The 22,111-nt window shown below is 50.7% G+C and overlaps 5 protein-coding genes across 5 annotated transcripts; 1 reads left to right on the forward strand and 4 right to left on the reverse strand.

Moving 5' to 3' along the window:
- Positions 1-141: 141 nt before the first annotated feature.
- On the reverse strand, positions 142-5,787 carry BDQ94DRAFT_177668 (Sec7 domain-containing protein). The gene is made up of 6 exons (XM_026772966.1): positions 2,468-5,787; positions 2,068-2,413; positions 1,628-2,016; positions 1,463-1,569; positions 1,028-1,410; positions 142-973 (listed from the first exon to the last, which is right to left on the reverse strand). The coding sequence occupies exons 1-6, from the start codon at positions 5,644-5,646 to the stop codon at positions 623-625; spliced, it is 4,755 nt and encodes a 1,584-aa protein (XP_026627867.1). The 5' UTR covers positions 5,647-5,787; the 3' UTR covers positions 142-622.
- Positions 5,788-7,360: 1,573 nt separating this feature from the next.
- On the reverse strand, positions 7,361-8,108 carry BDQ94DRAFT_141008 (uncharacterized protein). Its single transcript, XM_026765732.1, has one exon. It carries the CDS (start codon positions 7,758-7,760, stop codon positions 7,545-7,547), a length of 216 nt encoding a protein of 71 aa, XP_026627868.1. The 5' UTR covers positions 7,761-8,108; the 3' UTR covers positions 7,361-7,544.
- Positions 7,850-13,075, forward strand: BDQ94DRAFT_177672 (putative Rho guanyl nucleotide exchange factor). The gene is made up of 3 exons (XM_026772967.1): positions 7,850-10,316; positions 10,368-12,226; positions 12,299-13,075. The coding sequence occupies exons 1-3, from the start codon at positions 8,087-8,089 to the stop codon at positions 12,857-12,859; spliced, it is 4,650 nt and encodes a 1,549-aa protein (XP_026627869.1). The 5' UTR covers positions 7,850-8,086; the 3' UTR covers positions 12,860-13,075.
- Positions 13,075-15,319, reverse strand: BDQ94DRAFT_177674 (tRNA lysidine(34) synthetase; the record flags this gene model as incomplete). Its single annotated transcript, XM_026772968.1, has 3 exons — positions 13,075-14,873; positions 14,940-15,122; positions 15,175-15,319. The coding sequence occupies 3 exons, from the start codon at positions 15,317-15,319 to the stop codon at positions 13,291-13,293; spliced, it is 1,911 nt and encodes a 636-aa protein (XP_026627870.1). The 3' UTR covers positions 13,075-13,290.
- A 3,322-nt stretch (positions 15,320-18,641) lies between these two features.
- Positions 18,642-20,702, reverse strand: BDQ94DRAFT_141014 (dihydroxy-acid dehydratase). The gene is made up of 2 exons (XM_026765733.1): positions 20,500-20,702; positions 18,642-20,421 (listed from the first exon to the last, which is right to left on the reverse strand). The coding sequence occupies exons 1-2, from the start codon at positions 20,562-20,564 to the stop codon at positions 18,690-18,692; spliced, it is 1,797 nt and encodes a 598-aa protein (XP_026627871.1). The 5' UTR covers positions 20,565-20,702; the 3' UTR covers positions 18,642-18,689.
- Between the last annotated feature and the right edge of the window lie 1,409 nt (positions 20,703-22,111).

A 22,111-nucleotide genomic window follows, 5' to 3' on the forward strand; every position in this document is an offset into this window, starting at 1 on the left:
GACCCACTGAATCAGAGCTTGTTGATTGCTTATCGTGGAGCTTTTCCCTTGTATGTGCATGCTTTGTATGGATGTAGACCTTACTCTTTTCTCCTCATTCACTGTCTACTGCGTACTTGTAGGTATAATCACTAAGTAGATGCTGAAATTATGATTTGTGTTTGATCCTCATTGTAGTAGGAATATAAATATGGTTCTAGTTGTATCAATACTGTAGAGAAGGAATAGACTAACAGCACCTTCTATACTTACTCCGCAAGTTTGGACACAAAACACAACCAACCAACATGAAACTCTATGCATGGGGATGATTTAAATCTCCGTGACTAGATAAGTAAATGTAACAAACAAGCCAACAAACAAACAAACAAAACGGTCTTTCTTTCATAAGATGAGTGAGATTATATTTACAGGGTACACAGGTAGTAGGTATTTTTGCAAAACAAGGATGGGCCTCAAGCGTAAAGTGGCAAAATAAAAAAAAAACGGACTATAACCCACGCTATAAAATGCCCGAGGTACATGGAAAACAATGGGTAACAAGAAATGATGATTGATGATAGATTTGTTCATTACAATGTCCGGCAGTCCGTGCTAGGTCTCAGGGACTGGACTGGACTAATTAATCCTGTTTAGTAGCTGGTGCTTCGGTCTCTTCTTCTGCTTCGGCTTCAGCAGGAGCTGCGGATGTCGCTGGTGGCTCTGCTGCGCTGGTGCTGGTTTGGTCTTGGGGTTCGGCGGGGGGAGTTGAAGTTGACGGGACAGGAGAGGGAGCCACGGAGACGGGCGCGGATTTCTCGTCCGACGCATTGGGGAAGATTTCCTTGAATAAATCAGGCAGGAATCGTTCCAGACGTTTCTTGGTTTCTGTCCAGATGGACTCCTTGCTGGGATCTTGGGAGGGCGGGACCAGGTAGCCTCCATCTGCCATGACGAGGAGGATGTTCTTGAGACTTTCGGGGATGGCCTCTTCCTGTTTGGGGTTAGTGCTTGGCTTTAGGTTGAAGTTGGTAGTAAGGCAACGTACCAGGCTGTCTCCTTGGCCACTGTTCATCATTCGGTCGAGGATATCGAGGATCTTGAGCCACAGATCGAGCATGCCGTCGCGGTTGGGAAGCTGGTCGAGGTAGCGCAGGAAGATTTTGCAGACCAGGATGGCCACCTGGACGCGAGTTTCACCCATTCCCAAGGGGTCGGAGTGGTACACCTCGGGCTTCAATAACCGCAGAATAAGCGGGAAGAGAACTTGATCGAAGATGGCTGTCCATTCCTTCTCATCGGTGGAGCTGATTTCAAGAGAAAGGAGAGTTCTTTGTAGAGCTGAAACGGCATGGTGACGGATATCTCTGCATGGATTGATGCATTGCGCAGTCAAGGATTGGAAGATGGGAGACCAGTACGCGGACCAGGCTGGGAAGTATGTCAGTTTATGCTTGCCGTGTAAAGGGTCTATTTGACGAACCTTCGCTCTCCTCGAGGTGTGACTGCTTGATCAGGCCCGGGACACGCCGTGTCAATTGAAGGACGAAACCGATGGCCTTCACACCACGTGAAACCACCTCATTCTCACTACCAGGGTTGTCAATTCTCCTAAGTCTGTGCGAGGGTGATTGTCAAATATACGTACCTCGGTTTTGAAGGCTTGACAGCTTTTCCGCGTCGTCCATGCGCGTCCCGCTGTCGCTCCTCAATATAGCCTACGCTACCAGCGCTGATGAAGTCATTCGCGAGGCTAACGGCAGACTCATAGTTGTCGGCGGTAATGATGGGAGGGTTCGACTCCACAATGGAGCGGAGCAAATCGAACACGAGTGGTGCAGCTTCCTTGTGAGGCAGCAGTCTCTGCAAGATGGACCAGAAATCAGGAGAGACGGTGATCTCATTCCGCAAAAGCCCAGCACTCGAGATACACCGCGAAAAGCTCTTCACTATCGTGACGGCGACGCTCTCCAAAATGTCCTGGTCAAAGCCAGAGATTCCGTGCAAGATAACAGGAACCCTTATAAAAGGCTGATCCTGAATGCTGGTCAGTGTACTAGAACGCAGTGAAAGAGGGAACTGACATACATGGCTCAGCCGCAACAGGTTCAGCAGATAATGAATAATCCGGGACAAGGCCAGAGAGTGGATGTTTCTAGCGTCGCGGATGAATGCTTGCAATGTGGTCAGAAGTCTCTCCCCGAGAGCCTCTAGGGTTTGCGAGTCGCGAAGGGTCAGGATAGTCGCTAGTTCGAGGAGGTACATCATTCCCGGGTCGTAGTTTGACTTGCCGCCATCGGTCCTGCCGTTAGACGCCCTTGAGCCAGCCGAAGGTCGTTCAGGCTTCACGACAATGACCGCCGGGGCACTTTCCTCGGGCATCTGGGCCAAAAGCGCTTCAACAACCAGAGACACCGTCTCCAATGGGAGGGACCTGAAAGCAAGTTAGAGATCCCAGTAATAAAGGACAGCGAATATAACTACTCACTTGATATTCGCCAAGATTTCGGTAGTAGAACAAGCGGTGATGCAGTCCACGGTGCACAAGGTGTTCTCCAGCTCTTCGTCTGACGGCTCCGGAGGCTCATCAGCTGCGTAGCTGGAAAGGTATGATGTGAATGCAGATAAAAGCCCAGTTTCTGTATTCCTTCCATCGCGGTCCACGACCTGCGACGGAGTCTGCAACGGGATTGGCGAGATATCAAGCTCAGCGTTGAGGTTGGAATCGAGGGCAGGAATAAGAGAATTTATGAACAGGTTGCTGAGGATCCGAGCCACATATGTCCAGCCCTGCTGAACTGCGGCTTCGTTGCTAGCCAAAACACGGAAGAGTACTACCGCCGCCAGTTGAGCCCTGAAATCCCGTCCGAATTTTACCGCCAATTCGCTCACCATCACGCTCTTCTGACCGGCCTGCACTTCGGTGTTGAGAGCGGTACTGGGAGGCTTGTCGGTAGCCAATGTACTGATCGAGGAGAGACAGAAGACGATACGGTCGAAGGCGTCGGTCAAGCCATAACGGGCAGCAATTTGGGCGCACTGATCGAATCCCGTGACAACCCGGGAATAAACTGCGTCGTCTGAGGCCGACATGAAGACATAGGACAGAGTCGCTACCACCGGTTTCCAGGTAGCGGCGAACATCTCAGCGTCGTAAATATTGGTTTCCCCAACGACCAACTCTCCGGCAGACGAGGATTTCAGCAACAATTCCCGCCACGCAAAGTCGAACGCGTGCTGGTTATCATGCTCATCCGGCAAAATGATCTCATTATGTTTGATTGAATCGTAGATTTCTTGCAAGAACTCAGGCGCAAAATCCTGGCCCGAATTCACACCCCGCAGATTCCTGGAGAAATCGGTACAGGACATGCGATTTTGGGATTTGATGTTGGGATTGTAGAGCTCTGTATTAAGCATGATGATGGCGTACGTCAGTACAAACGCAGCGTCCTTGTCGGCAATCTGAGTGGGTTGAGCCTTTTGCATGTATTTCTCGGTGAAGGTGGTGACAATTCGTTCGATCAGGGGAGATTCGCCAGGCAGGCGGAAAGCACCCAAAAGATCACGAAGGGCGTCCACGATGGTCTTTCCAGAGAAGTCGAAAAGCTCGACAAAGGCATCGAGCAGCTCCTCATTATTGCGCTTGGACAGGTATTCACCCAGAATTTTCTTTGACAACCGAGTCGTCCCCTTCAAGAATCGAGCAACGAGGGCGGGATCACTCGGATCCTCAATAATACCGTGCGATGCTAAATAAGCAATGCCGGCTTTGGGATCTTCGTTGAACTTCTGGGCGGCGTGAATGATCAGCTTCTTCGTCTTCCGCTGGCTTCGGAGCTGCTCGATGGAAGGGAAACCCTCATACACCGGCTCATCATCAAGCCGATCGTAGATGTACTGGACGTAACCGAGTAGGGCGTCCAGGCACAACGGGGGCACGTTTGTTGTGCTCCACGTAGCTGAATCCGGGAACGCACTACGGGAGAGCAAGCCGATCATATCCTCGCACAGGTCGGCGCGATCGACATCGCAGTCGTAGTTGATGAAAAGCTCTACCATAAAGCTCGGGATGCGTGCCAGCACGCCAATGCTCTCGACCATGGCCTCCCGGGTCTCCGGCCTCCGCGATCCACCTTCCAGGCCTAACTGTTGTCTATCCTTCACGGGAACCGGCGTAGACCTTCCACTATTCGTTTGCGATGGGGACGGCTTCACTAGCTTGGGCACCTGCGGTACACCGTCGTAAAGAGCTGGGTTGATGCCAGGCTCTTTCGGAATCTCTACCTTCGGGTGCAGACAGGCGACCAGATAGGACAGGTAAAGCTCCTGCTGCAACTTCAAAACCGGCCGACAAGTGAGCAGCAAGGTGCCGGCGACCCTCAGCGATGCAGTCAAGATTGCAATGTTTTCGGATCGAACCAGCTGGAAGAGGTGTCGGCAGAGATCGTCTTGCGCCAGCGTAGCGAGACTCGGGTGTTTCGCGATAGACGGCCCCGCGACCTCAAGGGCAACGTCGATGATCCTCAACGCCATGACCTTCATGGGCTCGGTATGTTGGCGGTTGTGCGGATCTAACAGGTCGATGAGGACGCGGAACAGTTCCCGAATGGATGGCAAGGAGTATGGCTTCACTTCGTCGCCCGTGTCATCCTGGGGGTTCGGTGGCGCGGCAACGGCATTTCCATTCAGCATCTGCTCGGGCGATCCGTCTCGGCTGCCACGGTCTCGATCAGTCACCCCAGTGTCGGAACCCATGGCGGAGGGATGTTGCGAGGTCACGGTGTTCCCGTCGACGGACGGGTCCATCTTCAGACTGGTCTGCTCCGTCTCTGCGCGCAATGGTGCTTGCGATCCAGTTTCGTCGGACTCAGAGACCTCCAAGTGCGACAGGCGCATGAAAATGACCTGACACATGTTGACCATGGCCATTTCGGCGGACCTCCGCAACACCTCCGACAGGCGGACCTGACAACACATGCTCAGACCCGTTTCCATCATCTCACAAACACTCTCATCTCCGAGCAGCTCGCCCTCCGGCCGAGACAGCATTCCTTCCATCAACTTCAGGATCCGCAGCAAGACAATTTCATCGGCGGCCGAATCACTGGCTTCGAAGCGACAATGGGTGATGGCGGCCGACAGGAGTTGCATGGCCATGGGGAGTCTAGGGGAATCGCAACTGATGATGTTGTAGGCGAAGAATTTGGTCAGGGCGACAAGGGCAAGGGAGGTAATGGCGGCGGAGGTGGACGAGGATCGGACGACCTGGAGGAACGGGTGAAGCAACGCAGGAGCGTCAAAGGACCGGATATCTTTGCAACCCTTCAGGTCGCTCCGCAACCTGGCGAAGGCTGAAATCAGCGGGTTGTCTTGCATACTCTTGCCCTTCTTGCCCCGGAGACCCCAGCGGTTGGCGAGGGCGTGGTCCTCATCGGCGGAGGACATCCTCGATCTTGGACGGGGCGGCGTAGACCCATTGCGGGGGCTTGGGGGTGCAGACGTATCCCGGTCGTAGACACGAGAGACGGCGCCTCCACCGAGGATGGCAGAGACGGACGAGTGAGCCCACCGGGCATGTTTTCGCATGGCCGAGGTGACTGTGATGCATTCCGTAATCACCAACGCGACCGGATCGACCGCGATGGGTAAAGGCGTGGACGACATGACGAAGAGCAGGGAGGGGAGAGGGAGCGGCCAGAAAACAATCGCCGGAAAATGAGAAGCAGTTCAAATCATGGCCCTACTCGAACAGAGCAGCGAGAGGGAAGGGGGGGGTAGAGGAGGGATGAGGAGAGGGAGTTGGAGGAGCCGAGGGGGGAGGCAAGTTGAGTTCGGCGAGCGGGAACACAACAGCTGGTCTTCTTTTGGCTCCGGCGAGCGGAGAGCGAGCCTGAGGTTCTCCATACCTGCCCAATGGGGTTTAGGCCCAACCCGTCTCCGGCGGCCAGGGACGTTTAACTAAACAGTTGGTTTCACGAGGGAGTAAGTAGATGTGATCAATTATGTAGAACCAAAGAGATTAAGTCTTTATAAATTTTATATAGGTAAAGCCTACAGTGTTAGATAGTAACTTGTTAGCCGGTGTTGTATTTCATGGGATAAGTTCCCTTCGAATAGATCAACCAGAAGAAAACCCTCATGGTTACTATGCCCCCCCCAATCCCAGTCGCTGCAGTAACTACTTTTACTCTTGTCACTTGGGGAGGGGAAATCTGCAAGGGTTGCTTCTCCCATTGCGATTTGCTGAGGCTAGTTGCGGGGGATCGTATGAGAATGCCTTGCTTGATCCTTATAAAGTTTAACCTGTAATCGATAATCAGGACAAGAGCTGATGGTAATATGATACTATCAATACTATCCCAAGATAGACATCTGAGAAGGAACGGGAGGGTATTCCCGATCCACCCATAAAGAAAAAATGGTAAGAAGACAATGGATTGATTGTTTGGTTTGGGACTGGGTTTAAGAATAAGGATCCATGGTTGGGGATGCGATGTTGTGCTTGGGGATCTGGGCGGTGTGGCCAGTCCGAGTCAGATAGTGCGATCTATCAATCTGGCAGTCCGTAGACGGTAGTAGAGCAGCTTGCCGGTCCCACACTGGTCTTTTTTTATATTATTATTTTTATTATTTTGTTTAGCATTATTTTTGGTTATCTGACGATGGAGTAAACAACTGCGTCCTTTCGGGGTAATCAATGCATGCACCTGAATCACCCTTACCTTGGAGAGTCTTCCCTTCACAATATGAGTAACTTCGCAGCGGGTGTGACCCTTCTCGTGGGATTCCAAGAATCTTCCTGTGGCTTTCTTTTCCCGGACAATTGTTGACAGTTGGCGCACTTTTCCCCTCTACACGTGTCGGCGTGTGATTCTTCCATTTGCGCGGAGGGAAAGAGAGAAAATACTAGAAATAATCCCGACATTTTTATAGATGGCATTCTCGGTAAGTGTATACGCTGTAGAAAATAAGCTATTAGCATTCTTTCTCTATCGATGGTTACTATACTTATCACCGAGCATTCTGATCCCGGTGAATAAAGGAGAGGATAGTCGATCTGCCACCGATCAAACTAAACCAGATTCAGTGTTGCCAGATCCCCTCCCCCCCGCGTGCCCGAAACAACAAAAAAAGTGTAAGAAAAAGGCGCGTCACTCCAACCGGCCAGACCCGATCTTCTTCCTTCTTCCCCTCATCGTGGAGGCTGCAGCACTAGCCATCAGCAACCCAACTTAGTCGCCAGTCGCTCGGTCCAACGCTGCAAATCCCCTGCAAGTCCCTCGCTGGCTGTCAAAAGACGAAAACAAACACACTCACTCGGGGAAAGCTTGTTCCTGTCGCTGTCTTGCTCCCTCAGCAAGTGCGTGTGTGTGTGTGTGTGTGTGTGTGTGTGTGTGTCTGGGCCCTTCCCCTCAGAAACGCGTCTTACGATCCGATCGATCCATTGATGGATTGATTGATTGATTGATTTATCGCCATCACCGTCGCTGCTTAACCTTCTACTTCTCCTCTTTTCCTTTCTCCTCCTCCTTCTCCGCCTCTCTCCTCACCAACTCACTCACTCACTCTCTCTTCTTCTTCTTCTCATCACTCTCGCCAGTTTTTCCCATGGAGGGGTTTCTTTCTCTTTCCCCTTCCGCTGCATGAGGACCCTCATTCGTTACTCCATCTGACTGTGCGACATCGCCGCTTTTTCTATTATGTCTTCGTCCATCTACATCGACCTTCTTTTGCCATAGTCCTTCCCTAATTCTAATCCCCTCCTGGGACCTGCCCATCCCGTTTTTCTGTGGTTGGGCATCACTGATCGCGGATCACTGTTCACTAACTCTTCCTACTTTTGATTTCCTATTTCACGGACTACTACTTACTTACTTGACTCTTCTCTTATCGTTCTCGGTTTCTGATTGTCCTTAAGATTGGCCCTTGCACTTAATAATCTGTCCCACCTATTGGCTATCTACTAGTGCAACTAATCATCCTTGATCGCTCTTTCCATCCAAAAAACCCCCGCCAATTTATCGGTCGGCAATTACCCACGCTTTCGTTGCATGCGATAACCAGTCTTCCTTCCTCCCTCCCTCCTTCCTCCCCCCCCGCCATCATGGCGACGGTCTCAACCGCCCCATCGGACCTGCCTTTGGAGCAGCTTTCCTTGTACCATGCCTCCGATCCGTATTTATCGTCCATCTTCATCTTCTACGGTCCCGTCGCAACTGCAAATGCCACCGTTAGCAGTTCGCGCATTCAGGCGCATATCCTCACCCCCGCCGGCTTCCAAAGCTACCCGCGCATTACCGTCTCCCCCGCAGCCCCCTTATACGCCGCGGTCAACCACTTGCCTCGAGAGAAGCAAGGCGATGAAGTCAGTCGTGGTCTCGCCGTCAGTATGCTGAAGTATTTTGCAGAGCTGTCGGACCCCGCCAAGGAGTGCTTGCAGACCTTCGCCCGCGCCGGAAAACCGGGGCTGAGACTGCCCAAGCTCTTCGACGAAATGCACGCGGCGGAAATAGCAAATCGCATGACGAAGATAGAACACACCGCCGACATTGTGCGCGACATTCGTGGTGCTTTCCAAGAGCGCAAGGTCCCCTGGGTGGATATCGATGTGGTCCTCCCCACCGGAGTGATCCAACCTCCTACCCAGCCCGATAACGATGATGATGTTCATGATGGTAATGCAGATTTGTACGATGCCCCCGATCTTCACTATGGACGCTATACGGCTCTGGTACGATCCCTAGGAGCGCCCATGTTCCTGCCCACTTCCCGACTGAAGCGCGCCCCGTCGCAACCGACGAACCTGAGCAAGTCCCGGCTCTTCTCTAAAGGCCAGAAACAAGCCCTGCGCTTGACCATGTGTGAAGTGGTGGATACGGAAGAGAGATATGTGAACAAGCTCTACACCCTGGTGTGTCATGTGGCGGAGGAATTTCGGTTGAAGGCCCAGGCAAGAGGCCCATCAAGTACCAGCCCCAATGAGTCCGATCTGGCCACGCTCTTTCCGCCATGCTTGAATGAAATCCTGGAGGTCAACATGGGTTTCCTGGGGGTAATTCGACAGGTTCTCGAGGAGACGGAAAAGGAAGCCATTGATGACCTCACGGATGATACAGAACTGCCGTCGTCGGTGTCGCAACGATCTTTCTCGCGGGAGGAAACGGATGCGATTGGCGCAGTGGCTTTTGCCAATGCGCTTCTGGATTGGTTCCCCCGGTTCTCCCAGCCGTACGCCGATTATATGCGGGCTCATACCGGCTTCACGCAGACGCTGAATTCATTTATGAGAGACAAGCACTCGAGCTTCTCGAAGCGCGTCTACGAAACCGGAGAGCAAAAGCTGCGCTCCCTTCTCATGGAGCCGGTGCAACGTCTCCCTCGCTACAGTCTTTTGATCGACACCATGACCGGCAGTCTTCCTCTGGTTCACCCGGCTGTCCGACCACTGCTGAAAGCGCGCGATGTTATCAAGGACATTTGCTCGCTCGATGACGCTTCATCGACCAACCACGACCAGAGCTTTCGACGGTTGAAAGAGCTAGTTGATGGATGGCCCTCGACGATTCTACCGACCGGCCGCCTGATCACCGCCGTCGATTTCAACGAGCTCACTCCGCCCTATCATCTTGATGTTCCACCCACCGAGCCCAGCGCGGGGATTATGCTGATTTACAAGAATTGTCTGGTATTACTATCGAAGCCTGTGGGGGCAAAAACGACAGCGCGTGGTCTCCTGGCCGACCTAGATAACGCCGCCGCGGCCACCAACACCGCGCCCAATTCGCCTGCCTCATCCGAGCTCCGAGTGGTACAAGTGTACGACTTACACACCGTGCGATGTACGCAGTCCACGTGTGGCCGGGTTTTGTTCTTGGCTCCGGCATCTGCCACCTCAAGACCCGACCAGAATACGACAGTGGACCTGCTTGCGCTCGAGCCGGTGTCCATGTACGAGGGTCGTTCGAGCCGAATCATAGAGGAGATTGCGAAAGCTAAAATTGAGGGCCGATTCTCTGAGAGCGAGCGTGAAAGTGGCAAGTGGTCGCTGCGCAGTCCAACCGGTACGGTTGGAAATCTCGGGATCCTAGCATGTGTGTTCGAAGAAGCGCCGGAAGAGGCCGCGCAGAGGGCCAATCTGTCGAAGATCCGGGTGATTTTCGATACTTCTAGGGCGGACTGCAGCCAGAAGTTGAAAGAATCTGACTTGGAGGTGATTGTGTCCGTGTCTTTGGCCAATGAAGACCAATACCGGGTGGATGTTGACTCCGTAGTCGGCACTGCCTCCTCGGATATGGTCACCGTGGATAGTTTCGTGCCCGTACTCTCCAAGCGCTGTAAGTACTTGCCAAATTGGCCGATAATTATTTCTGTACTGACCCTGGTAGTACTAAATGTCCTCCTCCCTCTCCATGGGCCTCGAAATCGGACGATGACGGAGTCGATCGTACATTCCAACTTCGACATTCTTCGGTACCTCGCCGGACACCTCATGGCTCAGTTTAAAGTTCCGCGTGGCTTCCGGCCCCCTTCGCCCTCGAAGTTGCTCTCCAGCCTTCTGGGGGGGAGTCAATCAAAGGAAAGCAATGCACCCAGCGCCAAGGCACCGACTTCGGCAACTCTACTGGGAGAGTACCCTAAAATGCCACCGCCCCGAGGCAACATGCCGCGCTCGAACACACTGCCTTCGGTTTTCCCTGGAAAGGAGGAGAGTCCGGTCAAAATCTCAGTGGTGGGCGCTCCACCGACCAAGGGCGAGGAAAGTCCATTTAGTGCGCTGGAGCAAACATTTGCAGCTTATGCACTCGCCCTGCAGTCTCGGAGTGGGAATATTGTCGGACGGTCTCTTCGCGGAAGGGATAACGTCGATCGGTCGTCGGTCAATGAGCTATACAACATCCTGCTTGAAGACCCCGGGCGGATCCAAGCAGCAGCCGAAGTTCCAGTTGACACGCTTTTTGTGGCCTTCGAAACGTTTATGACCAATGCGTGGAGGGAACACATGGGCCCCGTTATTGACTCACCTTCCCTAAGGATTTTGCAAGCGCAGTTTGACAACATGTTCCCACGGGACTTTGATGAAAGCTTCCGAAGGTTCTTAGCTGACCAAAGCCCCCAGAATCGGCGTGCGCTGGCCTCCATGATCCGGCTGCTGGCGGAGCTGCTGGATGCCTCGGGTAGTGATGGCGACCGGGGCGCGTTGACTGCGGCCTTTGCAGAAGTTCTGACAATCGATGGCGACCCAATGCAGCATATCTCTCTCCTGGACCGACTAGTGGACGATTTTGATAACCTGTTTGATGAATACATCCCTGGTGGTGCGTCATTGGAAGGGACTCTCAACTGCGATCAAACAAAATCGGTTTCCCAGACTGCAGGCTCCATGAATTCGAACGCGTCCTCCTTCCGGAAGCGTTTCGGCTTCGGTCTGCACCGAGAAAACTCCAAGCTGGAGGGAGAAAGCAAGGTCTCGTCCATCCTCAGGACATTAAGCAAGGGTAAGGGCTCGGGTGACTCGGAGCCTGGCACGCCAAAGGGGTCGCTGCTACGGTCCAAGTCGATCGACGTCGATACCAGTCTAGGTTCCCTGTTGCGACCAGGCTCCCGCGACCGCCCAGGTGCATCCATCTCCCAAGAACATCTTCGACGACCAGGTAGTTCCCAAGAGCAACCGCCGTCTCTGTCCTCCGTTCGTGGGATTCCAACAAATACAAATGGAGTGGTGAAAGTGCGCCGCAAGAGACGAAGTTCCCTCTCGGATCTCCGACCCGGCACTGCCTCTTCCGATGTATCTATCGTATCCAGTGTGGGACAACGACCTGCAACTCCGTCGTCTATATCAAATCAACCTCGGGCCGACGTGGCGACTCCTGCTGGACAGGCGCGGCCGCAGACTAGTCATGGCTCAGGTTCGACCGTCAGAAGCACATCACCAGCCAAAGGTAACTCTCCCACTCGGTTGCCTTCGCCAACCCGCCGATCACCGACACGTCCAGTGACGCCCAGCCGCAAAGAAAACATCGACCCCAAAATGCCGCAGACGGAACGCGCCACGAGGAGAAAAGGCGAAGCCTCGGTATCACCTACGCAAGAGGCCAAGAGAAGGTCACGGGCTACAAGTATACCCTCTTCTCGCGCCCCTGGTCTGAAGGAGAGACCGCTTCAAGTCAACGGCTCCGATGCGAGACGCCTGCAACCGACGTCTTCTCAGAAGACCCCCAAAATGCGGTTGCAGAGTCCCCAAAAGGTACGCTTCATGTCTCTTCCTTTATTGCCGCGTCTATTTATGGAGACATGACGACTAACATTGATGGTACAGCTTCGGGATCGCCTAAATAGTGAAAAGAGAGCACAAAACATGGCGCAGCTAGGTCTCAAGGATGAGCTCGAACTCATTGGTGAGGAACTGCGGGCGATGAGACTTACTCCATCGTTGGTTAGAGGTGACGGACAAGGCTCCGATTCCCTTGACGAGCCATTTGCCTCGCCTACCGCAAATTCGTTCTTGGTGTCCCGCGTCCACAACCTAGAGATGAAGTTCGAAACGCTATCCGGCGAGTTCAATGGTCGCACCGCGGCGATCGAAAAGGACCTGGAGTCGTCTCTGGTGGTCAGCGAGAAACGTGCCAAGAAGCTCGATGAACTTTATCGCGAAGCCAGCGCTGAAAACGAAGCTCTTTACGATCGGTTCAACTCCGAATTGAGTAAGATCGCTAAAGATGTGAGAGCTGGAAATGTCGAGGAAGCGCTCAAAACACAGCTGTCGTCGGCTCTCGAGGAGATTGGCCGGTTGAAGAAGGAGAATTTTCGGCTGAAGCGTGAAGTGGGAGGATTACGCGCGCAGCAAGCCGCGGTGGCCTTGTTGAAGGCAAGTGAGTGAGCGCTGAATGGTAGCAGGCTCGCGTCAGTGACGTACATTTTCATTATTCTAATGTTTTGTTTCTTTTTCTGGGATATCTTCGAACTGGATATGAGTGTATGCCTGTTACTGGAGATGGCCTTTCTTTTCTTTCCTCTTTTTCTTTCTCGGAATCTATTATACGGTGGTTTTGGCGTCTGAGCCATGCTGATGCTCAGGAGCGTCGTTCATTTTATTCCGCACAGTTTATTCCGCACTTGTGCATAAGGCTTCTCTTTCCTTTGTGTCGTGGCATAGCCTGCGGGTCTGCTTGGCTATTCTGAACTGCATCCGACGGGGTTTGCTTCGGGTTGGCGGGTTATGCATGTCGATCTCTTACTTTCCTATTCTTTGTGATATTTTCACTCGTCCATACTTCCCTTGTCTGGAAATCTCTTTGTAGCATAGCTTAGCTAGTTCTTCAACCAACCCATCCGTTCCAACGGTTCCTGATCAATCATCTTATACATCCACTTCCACCGGATATTACAGGACATTGACTTTACAATGTCTTCAGCTCCAGGCAACCACGTCTCCATAGTCGGCAACGCCAACAGCACCTCTTTCCCTCCATCTCCAACCAATACCAACAACGGCACCGTGAAACGTACTAATCCCGGCGCATCCCGCCCCAACCGATCCATCAACGCTCGCATTTCCTCTTTTGACGCTGCCGTGCGGATGTTCTTCAAATCTGACTTTTGTAGCGGCCGCACAATCAGCGATAGCGATGTGGGTTCTGGAGTTGCCCCCGATGAAGTCGTACCGGTGACCCGGAACCAGTACCTGTTATCCCAGAGGTGCCATTCCGATGATGAGGGTATACTGTTTGGTGATTGAGTGTCCGCTGTGCTATGTACGGAAGAAGGAGAAGAGGATGAGGATGGATAAATGGGAACAGTGATAGGAAGAATAGGAAGTCGGTTGCGCATGTATGGTTGGCGGGTGAGCAGGTATGTAGCTCTGTTGTCAACGGTGTTGGATGTATATGTAGATGATGATGATGACTGTGGTGAATCGCATCGAACAGGCTGAAACATAACGCCACCTAACGTGAAGGATTGCTGTTTTGCCGTGCTGCCTTCTCCTCCCTGGAATTCCGAAGAAGGAGAGGGAGGGAAAACACGTGAAGTAAAGGCCTCGAAACTCCTCAGCGGGAAATGATTCTCCGGAAACGGGGAGATGAGTTCCGTGATGCGTCGGAGGGTGAGCGATGGGATATCATTTTTCTTCTGTTCTGCTGAGTTGGGTTTATTTGATAATGGTGGTGGTGGTGAAGGGAATCTGACTATCATGCTCCCTGTATCAGGAGCGAATGATAGGAGTTCGCATCGATCAAGGATCTCATTCGACGACTGCGTCACTGACCGCAGAAGCATATTACTCTTTCGCATTAGCGAAAGAATTGATTCTTCGCGCAGAGCACGAGGGAGTTTCTTCTCCGCGAGAAGACTCCGGATAGCGTTTCGGGGAGTCAAAGTTGGGTCGAAGTTCGTTGGATCTTCGACGTAGGGGATGTTGTTTGCTTTGCACGTTGCGAGGAGGTTTTGTTTTGGGAAGGCGAGGAGGGGGCGGGCTATGGAGATGCCGCCTGTGGCTATTTTGTATTTTGTTTGTTGGTGTTGTGTAGTGTTAGATGATGATCCTGTGAGTCTGAGTTCGTTTGTATTTGTAGTCTTTATTCGATAGTCACTGTTTCCTGGTTTTAGTAATGTCATTGAGGATCCACTCTCCGCGACGCCAAACAACCCGTGACATTCAGGAATGCGCGTCACCGCTGGAATACCCGCTAGTCCGGCACCCCTGGCACCCGTGCAGAGGCGCCAGAGGGTCGTTTCGACATTGTCATCTTGATGGTGGCCCATCAGGAGGGTCTCAATGCTATGTGCTCGACAGGCTTGGCCGAGGGCCTGGAAGCGGAGGCGGCGGGCGTGGGTTTCGAAGGCGGAGATGTGGTGAGATGGCCAGGTTAGGGGGAGGATTTGTGTTTGTAGGCCTGCACCTTTATTTCAGTATACTCCAATCCGGTTTTGTAGATGTGACGGGTAGGGGATAGATATACCCATATCAGCAAGCCAGCCGGCAACCATGTTCGCCTCGCGAGTACTTTCCTCGCGGGCTTTGTGGTCGACGACAAATGCAGTGACGGAGACTTTCTCGTCGCTCGTTTGGGTCTGGATTTGTTCCCATTGTTTGCAGAGGTAGGCGAGGGCCATGGAGTCTGCGCCGCCGCTTATGGCGAGACCTGGTTGGTGTTAGTTTGAGATTGTTGAAAGGAGGCATGGGAGAGGGCATACCGAGCCTCCGTGGGAGATGAGAAACATGATGTCGCCCTGTTCGGGCTGTTCGTGAATCGAGCCATATGCGCTGGAAGGACTCAATGAAGTGTTTGACGGTTAGGGGGCCGGGGTCGGTATGGCGGAGGAGGTGTGATGATGCCATGTGTTGATCTGATTCGTTGAATTGGAGGCAGGAGATGTCAAAAATGTCATTGAGTAATGATATTGGGAACTATGGATATTTAGTTCTACTATGAAGTTGAGGATGGTAGGATTGTATATAACATACGGGCAAAGGGGAAGTTTAGTAAAGTGAGGACGACTGGGATTATTGCCGCCTCTGAGCTAGTATCTGCGGTGCGGTATTTGCGCGGTATATTTATATGCGCGTATACTGTTACAAAACCCAGACGAGCATGGCTGTTGAGCTATACTAAGCGGAAAGCTCTATCTGAAGTCAGGTTGTATATTTGAAGTTATTCCGGGCGGCTTCTGTCAACCCACAAATCTATGATCACGTGATGCTGTAATCGGGAAAACAAAAGCCCGGATATGTTCAAGGAGAATGCTAATAAAATGATATTTTAGTGCAAAATATCGTCCTTGCTTTTTGTTCGACAGCTTGAAGAAAAAGAGGGGTCTGTGAGAAAAACTGGAGAAAAATGTCAAAGTGTATTGTAGCGAACCTGTGTCGTTGCCATGTCAGATACTAATACTACTACCCTTTTCAGTGGTGAGGGACCGAGGGACAGTATATATTTCTGCTGGGTTATCATTCCAACTTGACGGTCACATGGCTGGCTCTGTGTTGGTCTCACACATTGGGATTCTTGTCAGACTTAAATTTATCGATTTCCTCTGTACAATGTATATTACCTTCCCGCGTCGAGGGAGCATTGATCCAAGGAATACCGGCGGCCAGAATGAATGCCGGAGCACTACCAGCTATTGGAAGATACCGTAGATCCGTTGTCAGAACTTTGAAGAAAGAGGTCATCAGTCTACTCACAAAGATAGTTCTAATTGCGTTATTGTATGGAGCGTTAATTTCGGCTAAGCGGTCCGGAAATGCCTGCACGGCACATTCAATGGACATTCGTGAGAATACACATCCAGGAAGCTGAGAACCCTAATTCATCAACACAAGGAATACTTGACGATACCCCTCTAGTCGCGGAGTCTAGAGTGGCTGAAGATTGGGACGCCACTATATGGCAGCAGATGTTGGAAGAAACAATCATTATACATAGGGGAATTGCACAAGCGAAAATGATTTGATATTGTTTGATAATAAAGGTGCGAGGAGTTGCATGCAAATGCATGTATGAGTAATGTGGGATGGCAGTATAATAATAATTGATAATTGAAAATTTCCAAGTAAAATAGACGTTTCGAGATTTCACTCCGAAAGAGCCTTATCAACGGAGCTGTGGTGGCACCCCATTCCAACATGGTTTCGACACACTGTCGCGTTGCTGGATAATGAACAGGACCCCAGTTTCTTAATAAATGATTCTTCATAAGCGCTGAGGATCGCTGCTCCTGCGGTGTACAGCGAACAGAGCCAGCGTATAGAACACGCATACTTGGATACGCTGGTATCCAAGGTAGAACTTCTTTAGCCGAGTCGGGGAATTGTTTCATTCAACGAGCTCATATATTTAATGTAGATTGACGTCTTCCTTTTCTGTTGTATATCTAAACCATGCTCTATAACTAAGGACATGATACCCTATAAATCAGATGGTTAGACAAAAGAGTTAGAGATTCAAAAGAATAAACTTCAAGCTATTGATCCTCCGAACTTCTGACTAATCTTTATCATCGATCTTGATCTTAGTCAGTTTTTAGTAGTAACCACGAAGATTATTCCAGTCGGTATTCAACAAGCTAGACTTGTGGACACCCTTGTTACCACGACCGTTCTTTCCTCGCTCGAGTTTGAGGGACCAGCCCAAGAACCGATACAGGTCGTTGTTCGACGCCTGGCATGGGCCTCTTCAGAATCCCGCCATTTTTGCACATTGAGCTCTTGTCTTACGTTGCTTAGTTAAAAGCAGCTAGCTCTACTATACATAAAGTTATTCTACTATAGTATTAGATGGCTGAACTTTATAGATAAAGTAAGCGGTCAAAATTAAAGTGCACAGCCCCTAGAGCTTTTCTTACTATAGGAGAGGTCCTAATAGGAGTTGAGGGCCTGCAACTTGCTTAAGAAGCTATATATATGATGGAGCCTATTTTTAAGAAAAAACAAGCATCACCATGATATAGTAACTGCCATTCAATTAGTCATATTAGAACTAGCTTCTGTAATAAATTATTTGATTCTTTCATATATAGAAATGGCTTTATTTTGATTATATAGTAGTAAAATATCTCGTGAATTTTGGCTGCGGCTAAAATGTCATATTATGGACTTGCCAAGCCCAGGGCTAGTTGATATAGGTCATAGCTCTGGTACCACTCCTGATCCAAGTGGGACTGTTCCTACGGATGCGGATGTGATTCCGCAATCCGTACCAATGGCAGCTAAGGAGTCAGCGACGAATGGTTCCCTCGATATTGATAGTAGGTATGTAATCTGGAATACGTGTGGATCACGGTAGGATTAGCCGGTAGCGGATATCTACATTAGGTCTATTTCGCGCCCCCAAATACAGGTGTAGATACCACCCTACACTGTACATTAGTTTGGTAGTCTCCCTTTAAACTGAATCAGAGCCTATCATAGCTCGCATCTCTGACAGGGAGCCTGCGGTATCGGAGAGTGGGGAGTTGTCCAAACAATAAGCAAGCGATCGCCAGATAAAATCTAATCACGCCGCGGAGAAAGTTCATTACTCCGCCAGCAGAGCTTGGTCTGATGCATATGGGAATCTTCCGACACAACCCCGGCTTTTTTGGCCGCACCACCTTGGTCGTTGATAGTCTTCAGTGAAACATCGAACGTAACAGAGTGTGATACCAATTTCTACTCCTTCGATACCCCTTTATTTGGACCGGTCTGGGCAGGATCCTAATCAATTTAGCTATGTACTCCTTTCAAAGTGCAAGTCACAGGCACGTAATCCGTAATACGGAAATCGGATACCAAGGCCATGCCTGGCTCATCGGCGCAGAGTAGGTATGTATCAATAGGGCAATTCAGCGGAAGCGACCCGATGGTATGTGCCTATTGATGGTGGTCAGCGACGACGACAGGCAGCCCTCCATTGACTGGCCAGAGAAAGAAGGCCGCGAAATGTGCAAGTGTAGACCAATTCCCAAGTCTAACTGCAGCTCGGCCTTTGCTCGCACTCGGTTCCTTGTTGCCTTATGGGCTCTTACAGTAGAAAATCTTGATGGCAATCGACGCAGATGGCAATCAACGCAAGTGGTACCTATCCAGGCTAGTAATATCATCATGTAGAGTTGCTCCTACAGGGCCTAATGAGATATGGTAAGTTAACCTGCGATGAAAACCGAAGATATGTATACTTGGACTTTTAATTCTCATCTAACTGCTGTCTTTGTACATTTAGACTGGATACCTAGATCGGCCCGTCCGTGACACAACCATGGCTGGCGTCGCTGACCAGCGTGCAATATTTCTTCAAAGTTCCCTTCTGGTATCGGAGCGGGGGGGCGTTCCACTCCTTCCTCCTCTCCTCGAGCTCCTCAGTAGAGATATCCAGATCAACCACTCTTTCCTCAGCATCAATCACGATCCGATCACCGTCCCGAGCCAACGCGATCGGGCCACCCTCCATGGCTTCCGGCACGATATGTCCGATCAAGAATCCGTGACTGCCACCCGAGAATCTTCCATCTGTAAGAAGAGCAACGTCCTGGCCAAGTCCAGCACCCATAATGGCCGCGCTGGGCTTAAGCATCTCGGGCATTCCTGGGCCACCCTTGGGGCCTTCATACCGGATAATCACGACTGTTTTCTCGCCCTTCTTGATCTCACCCCGCTCAAGGGACTCAATGAATGCATCTTCGTAATCATAGCATTTAGCTATACCCTCAAACCGCAGACCCTCCTTTCCAGTAATCTTACCCACGGAACCACCCGGGGCCAGCGATCCGCGAAGAATCTGGAGATGGCCAGATGGTTTGATAGGGTTGTTGAGGGGGCGGATGATATCCTGATCAGCAGGAAAATCAGGCCATGAGGCTACATTTTCCTTCATTGTTTTACCGGTAACAGTAATTCCTGAGCCATCGATCAAGCCCTCCTTCAGGAGATATTTCAGAAGGGCTGGTGTACCACCGATATTATAAAGATCATTCATAAGATATTTTCCAGATGGCTTCAAATCAGCCAGGAACGGGGTCTTATCAGATACTGTCTGGAAGTCATCAATAGTCAACTTGATACCGACAGAGTCAGCAATGGCAATCAGATGTAAAACAGCATTAGTACTGCCACCCAGCACGTTCACCACAATCATTGCATTCTCGAAGGCTTGACGTGTTAAGATATCCCTGGGTTTGATATCTTCCCTGAGCATATTTTTAACCACCTCGCCAATGTTTTCGCACTCAACTAGCTTCTTGCGATCATCTGCCGGGCAACTACTACTACCAGGAACAGTCATTCCCATAGTCTCAATAGCCGTGGCCAGCGTATTAGCCGTGTACATGCCACCACATGCACCTCTGCCGGGGCATGCATTGCGAATGATATCGAACCGCTCCTTCTCGTCGATCTGGCCGGTGATGAACTGGCCATATGACTGGAATGCACTGACCAGGTCCAATTTTTGGCCCTTTGCACTGCATCCAGGCTTGATACTGCCACCGTAGACCATGATACTAGGTCGGTTCGTGCGTCCCATCGCCATTAATACACCTGGCATATTCTTATCACAACCCGGGAGCGACACATTCGCATCGTACCACTGGGCATTCATCACCGTCTCAATACCATCAGCGATCAGCTCCCGGCTCTGCAGGCTGTATCTCATTCCCTTTGTACCCATACTGATCCCATCCGACACTCCAACTGAGTTGAATCGCATAGGGACCAGACCCGCACGGAGCACGGAATCTCGCACAATGGCAGACAGGTCATGCAAGTGCATGTTGCATGGGTTACCCTCGAACCACACCGAGGAGATACCGACCTGTGGCTTAGACATGTCTTCCTCTGTTAGGCCGGTGGCGTAGAGCATTGCTTGCGAAGCACCCTGGGATTTGGGTTGTGTGATTTTCGAGGAAATTCGGTTGAGGGTCTCATCGGATCTATAACGGCGCCCGCTACTGGAAGATGGAAGACGACTAGTAACAATGGTTATCAGCATTTGTCGAATTTTGAGGAGGGAAAGAGAAGCATTGCAAGGGAAGATTCTCTCGTACGTATTCTCAAACCGGGCTCGTGGGCTCAATCCCAGAGCTCTCGATCGGATACTCGACGCGAACATGATGTTCGTGGATACGTGGACGGCGTACGGGGAATGAAACAGGTTGAAGGGGAAGAAAAGGGAGGAAGAAAGAAAAAGCAGGGAAAAATAAAAACCAGCGTGTTCAAGGCGCCAACGCTTCCAGAAGGCTGATTGTCGAGCAGCCGTGATTCATTTAAAGAAGGGTGCATTGGTACTTGGAGGTAAGGTACTAGTAATATCCGGAATTGCGGTCCAACTCCGGTCTCTCTCCATCATTCGCGGCATCTCGGCCCCAACTGCCCAATAACAGGTGGAGTAATGCGAAACAAATCACTTAGTTACAGCTAACTAATTCAAGACCTAAAAAACAGCCATTTTACCTTTTCTCTTTTTAATTTTAGTAATAGACTAGTATCTAGCAGATTTATCCTCAATATAAGTCTTATACCAGTAAATATAATTGTAACCTGTCAAAACAGAGTTCTGCCAAGTAGAATAAAATGGTATACAAAACGATATATCGATGGCCACCAAGCAGCAGGGGTGACTCAAAATGTCTCAACATAACCCTATACGTTCCTACTTACTTATGAATAGGAGAGATAACAATGGAGCAGGCTTATCGCTGATTGTCGCGCTGACGATCGACTCAATCAGGGTTCGCCAATTTGTGGCTCGCCATTCTAGCATTCCATTCCTATTCGGCACATCGGACGAAATTCTTAAGGGATCCGATTCAGCAATACCGGAAGAAAAAGAATTTGCTGGAAGATTTGGTTTCATGAAGGAAAACCCTTGGCGACAGATGATTGGAAGCTTCTATCCGCTCCACGAACAAGGCTGGTAGGGTACTCCGTATATGAGTGATATGGCATGATTAACATTTTCTGCACAGGGCTGAGGCTGCGTATGAGGTTATGGACCATTTATCTGACAGTGAAGAGTTCTCGTCAGGAAGTGAAGAAACAGAGTACCGGGGGAGTGAGGAGCAGGAGAGTGAGGAACCAGAGAATAGGGAGGCCAGAGACTCAGGAGTAGTAGAGCATAGTAACAACACTAACGTCCACAGTAGGGGGCAGTGAAATGGGTGCAGAAGCGAGAGGAGAGAATTTGAGTATACTAATTGCTACATTTCCTGAAGCCATGGCTACGATATGACCGTTGAATCCAAGCACACCTTGGGCTATGATCAATGACATGGCAAACGATCCAGAAGTTATATCTTCAGGTCTGAACAGTCTCTCCTGACCACCGGGAGAGAGGAGTGCATGTCTAGTGGGAGACGTAGGCCATGCCCAGCCGACATTGCATATCTATAATGTTCGCCTCTCATCCTTTGACTCTGTGCGCATTGATGGCATGGTGCCTGAATAGCCCAGAGTCACTTGTATTTTCATTGGCCTCTATCACCATCGCTATTATACCTATAGTTATAGTCACTAGTGTAATGTGATAAAGGGAGGCTCGAGCGGCTTGAGGGGCGGGGTGTGAGAGCCTAGAAGCACTATGAGTTTGGCATCCACAGAGCCTGCGTGTCTAACAAGTTCGGACCCTAAAAAGTTATCTTCCTTCTGCTCTTGCTCGCT

This window comes from Aspergillus welwitschiae (assembly GCF_003344945.1).
Source record: "Aspergillus welwitschiae strain CBS 139.54b unplaced genomic scaffold BDQ94scaffold_11, whole genome shotgun sequence".
NCBI classification, from domain to species: domain Eukaryota; kingdom Fungi; phylum Ascomycota; class Eurotiomycetes; order Eurotiales; family Aspergillaceae; genus Aspergillus; species Aspergillus welwitschiae.

Bases quoted from the DNA above. Each gene is read 5' to 3' on its own strand.
- BDQ94DRAFT_177668 (XM_026772966.1), bottom strand. From the start codon at position 5,646: ATGTCGTCCACGCCTTTACCCATCGCGGTCGATCCGGTCGCGTTGGTG. The intron at 2,017-2,067 runs GTATGTCAGTTC...ACCAGCATTCAG, and splicing joins ACCTGTTGCGGCTGAGCCAT to GATCAGCCTTTTATAAGGGT. The intron at 974-1,027 runs GTACGTTGCCTT...AACCCCAAACAG, and splicing joins GTGGCCAAGGAGACAGCCTG to GAAGAGGCCATCCCCGAAAG.
- BDQ94DRAFT_141008 (XM_026765732.1), bottom strand. From the start codon at position 7,760: ATGGGCAGGTCCCAGGAGGGGATTAGAATTAGGGAAGGACTATGGCAA.
- BDQ94DRAFT_177672 (XM_026772967.1), top strand. From the start codon at position 8,087: ATGGCGACGGTCTCAACCGCCCCATCGGACCTGCCTTTGGAGCAGCTT. The intron at 10,317-10,367 runs GTAAGTACTTGC...TGACCCTGGTAG, and splicing joins GCCCGTACTCTCCAAGCGCT to TACTAAATGTCCTCCTCCCT. The intron at 12,227-12,298 runs GTACGCTTCATG...TTGATGGTACAG, and splicing joins GGTTGCAGAGTCCCCAAAAG to CTTCGGGATCGCCTAAATAG.
- BDQ94DRAFT_141014 (XM_026765733.1), bottom strand. From the start codon at position 20,564: ATGTTCGCGTCGAGTATCCGATCGAGAGCTCTGGGATTGAGCCCACGA. The intron at 20,422-20,499 runs GTACGAGAGAAT...CATTGTTACTAG, and splicing joins CGAGCCCGGTTTGAGAATAC to TCGTCTTCCATCTTCCAGTA.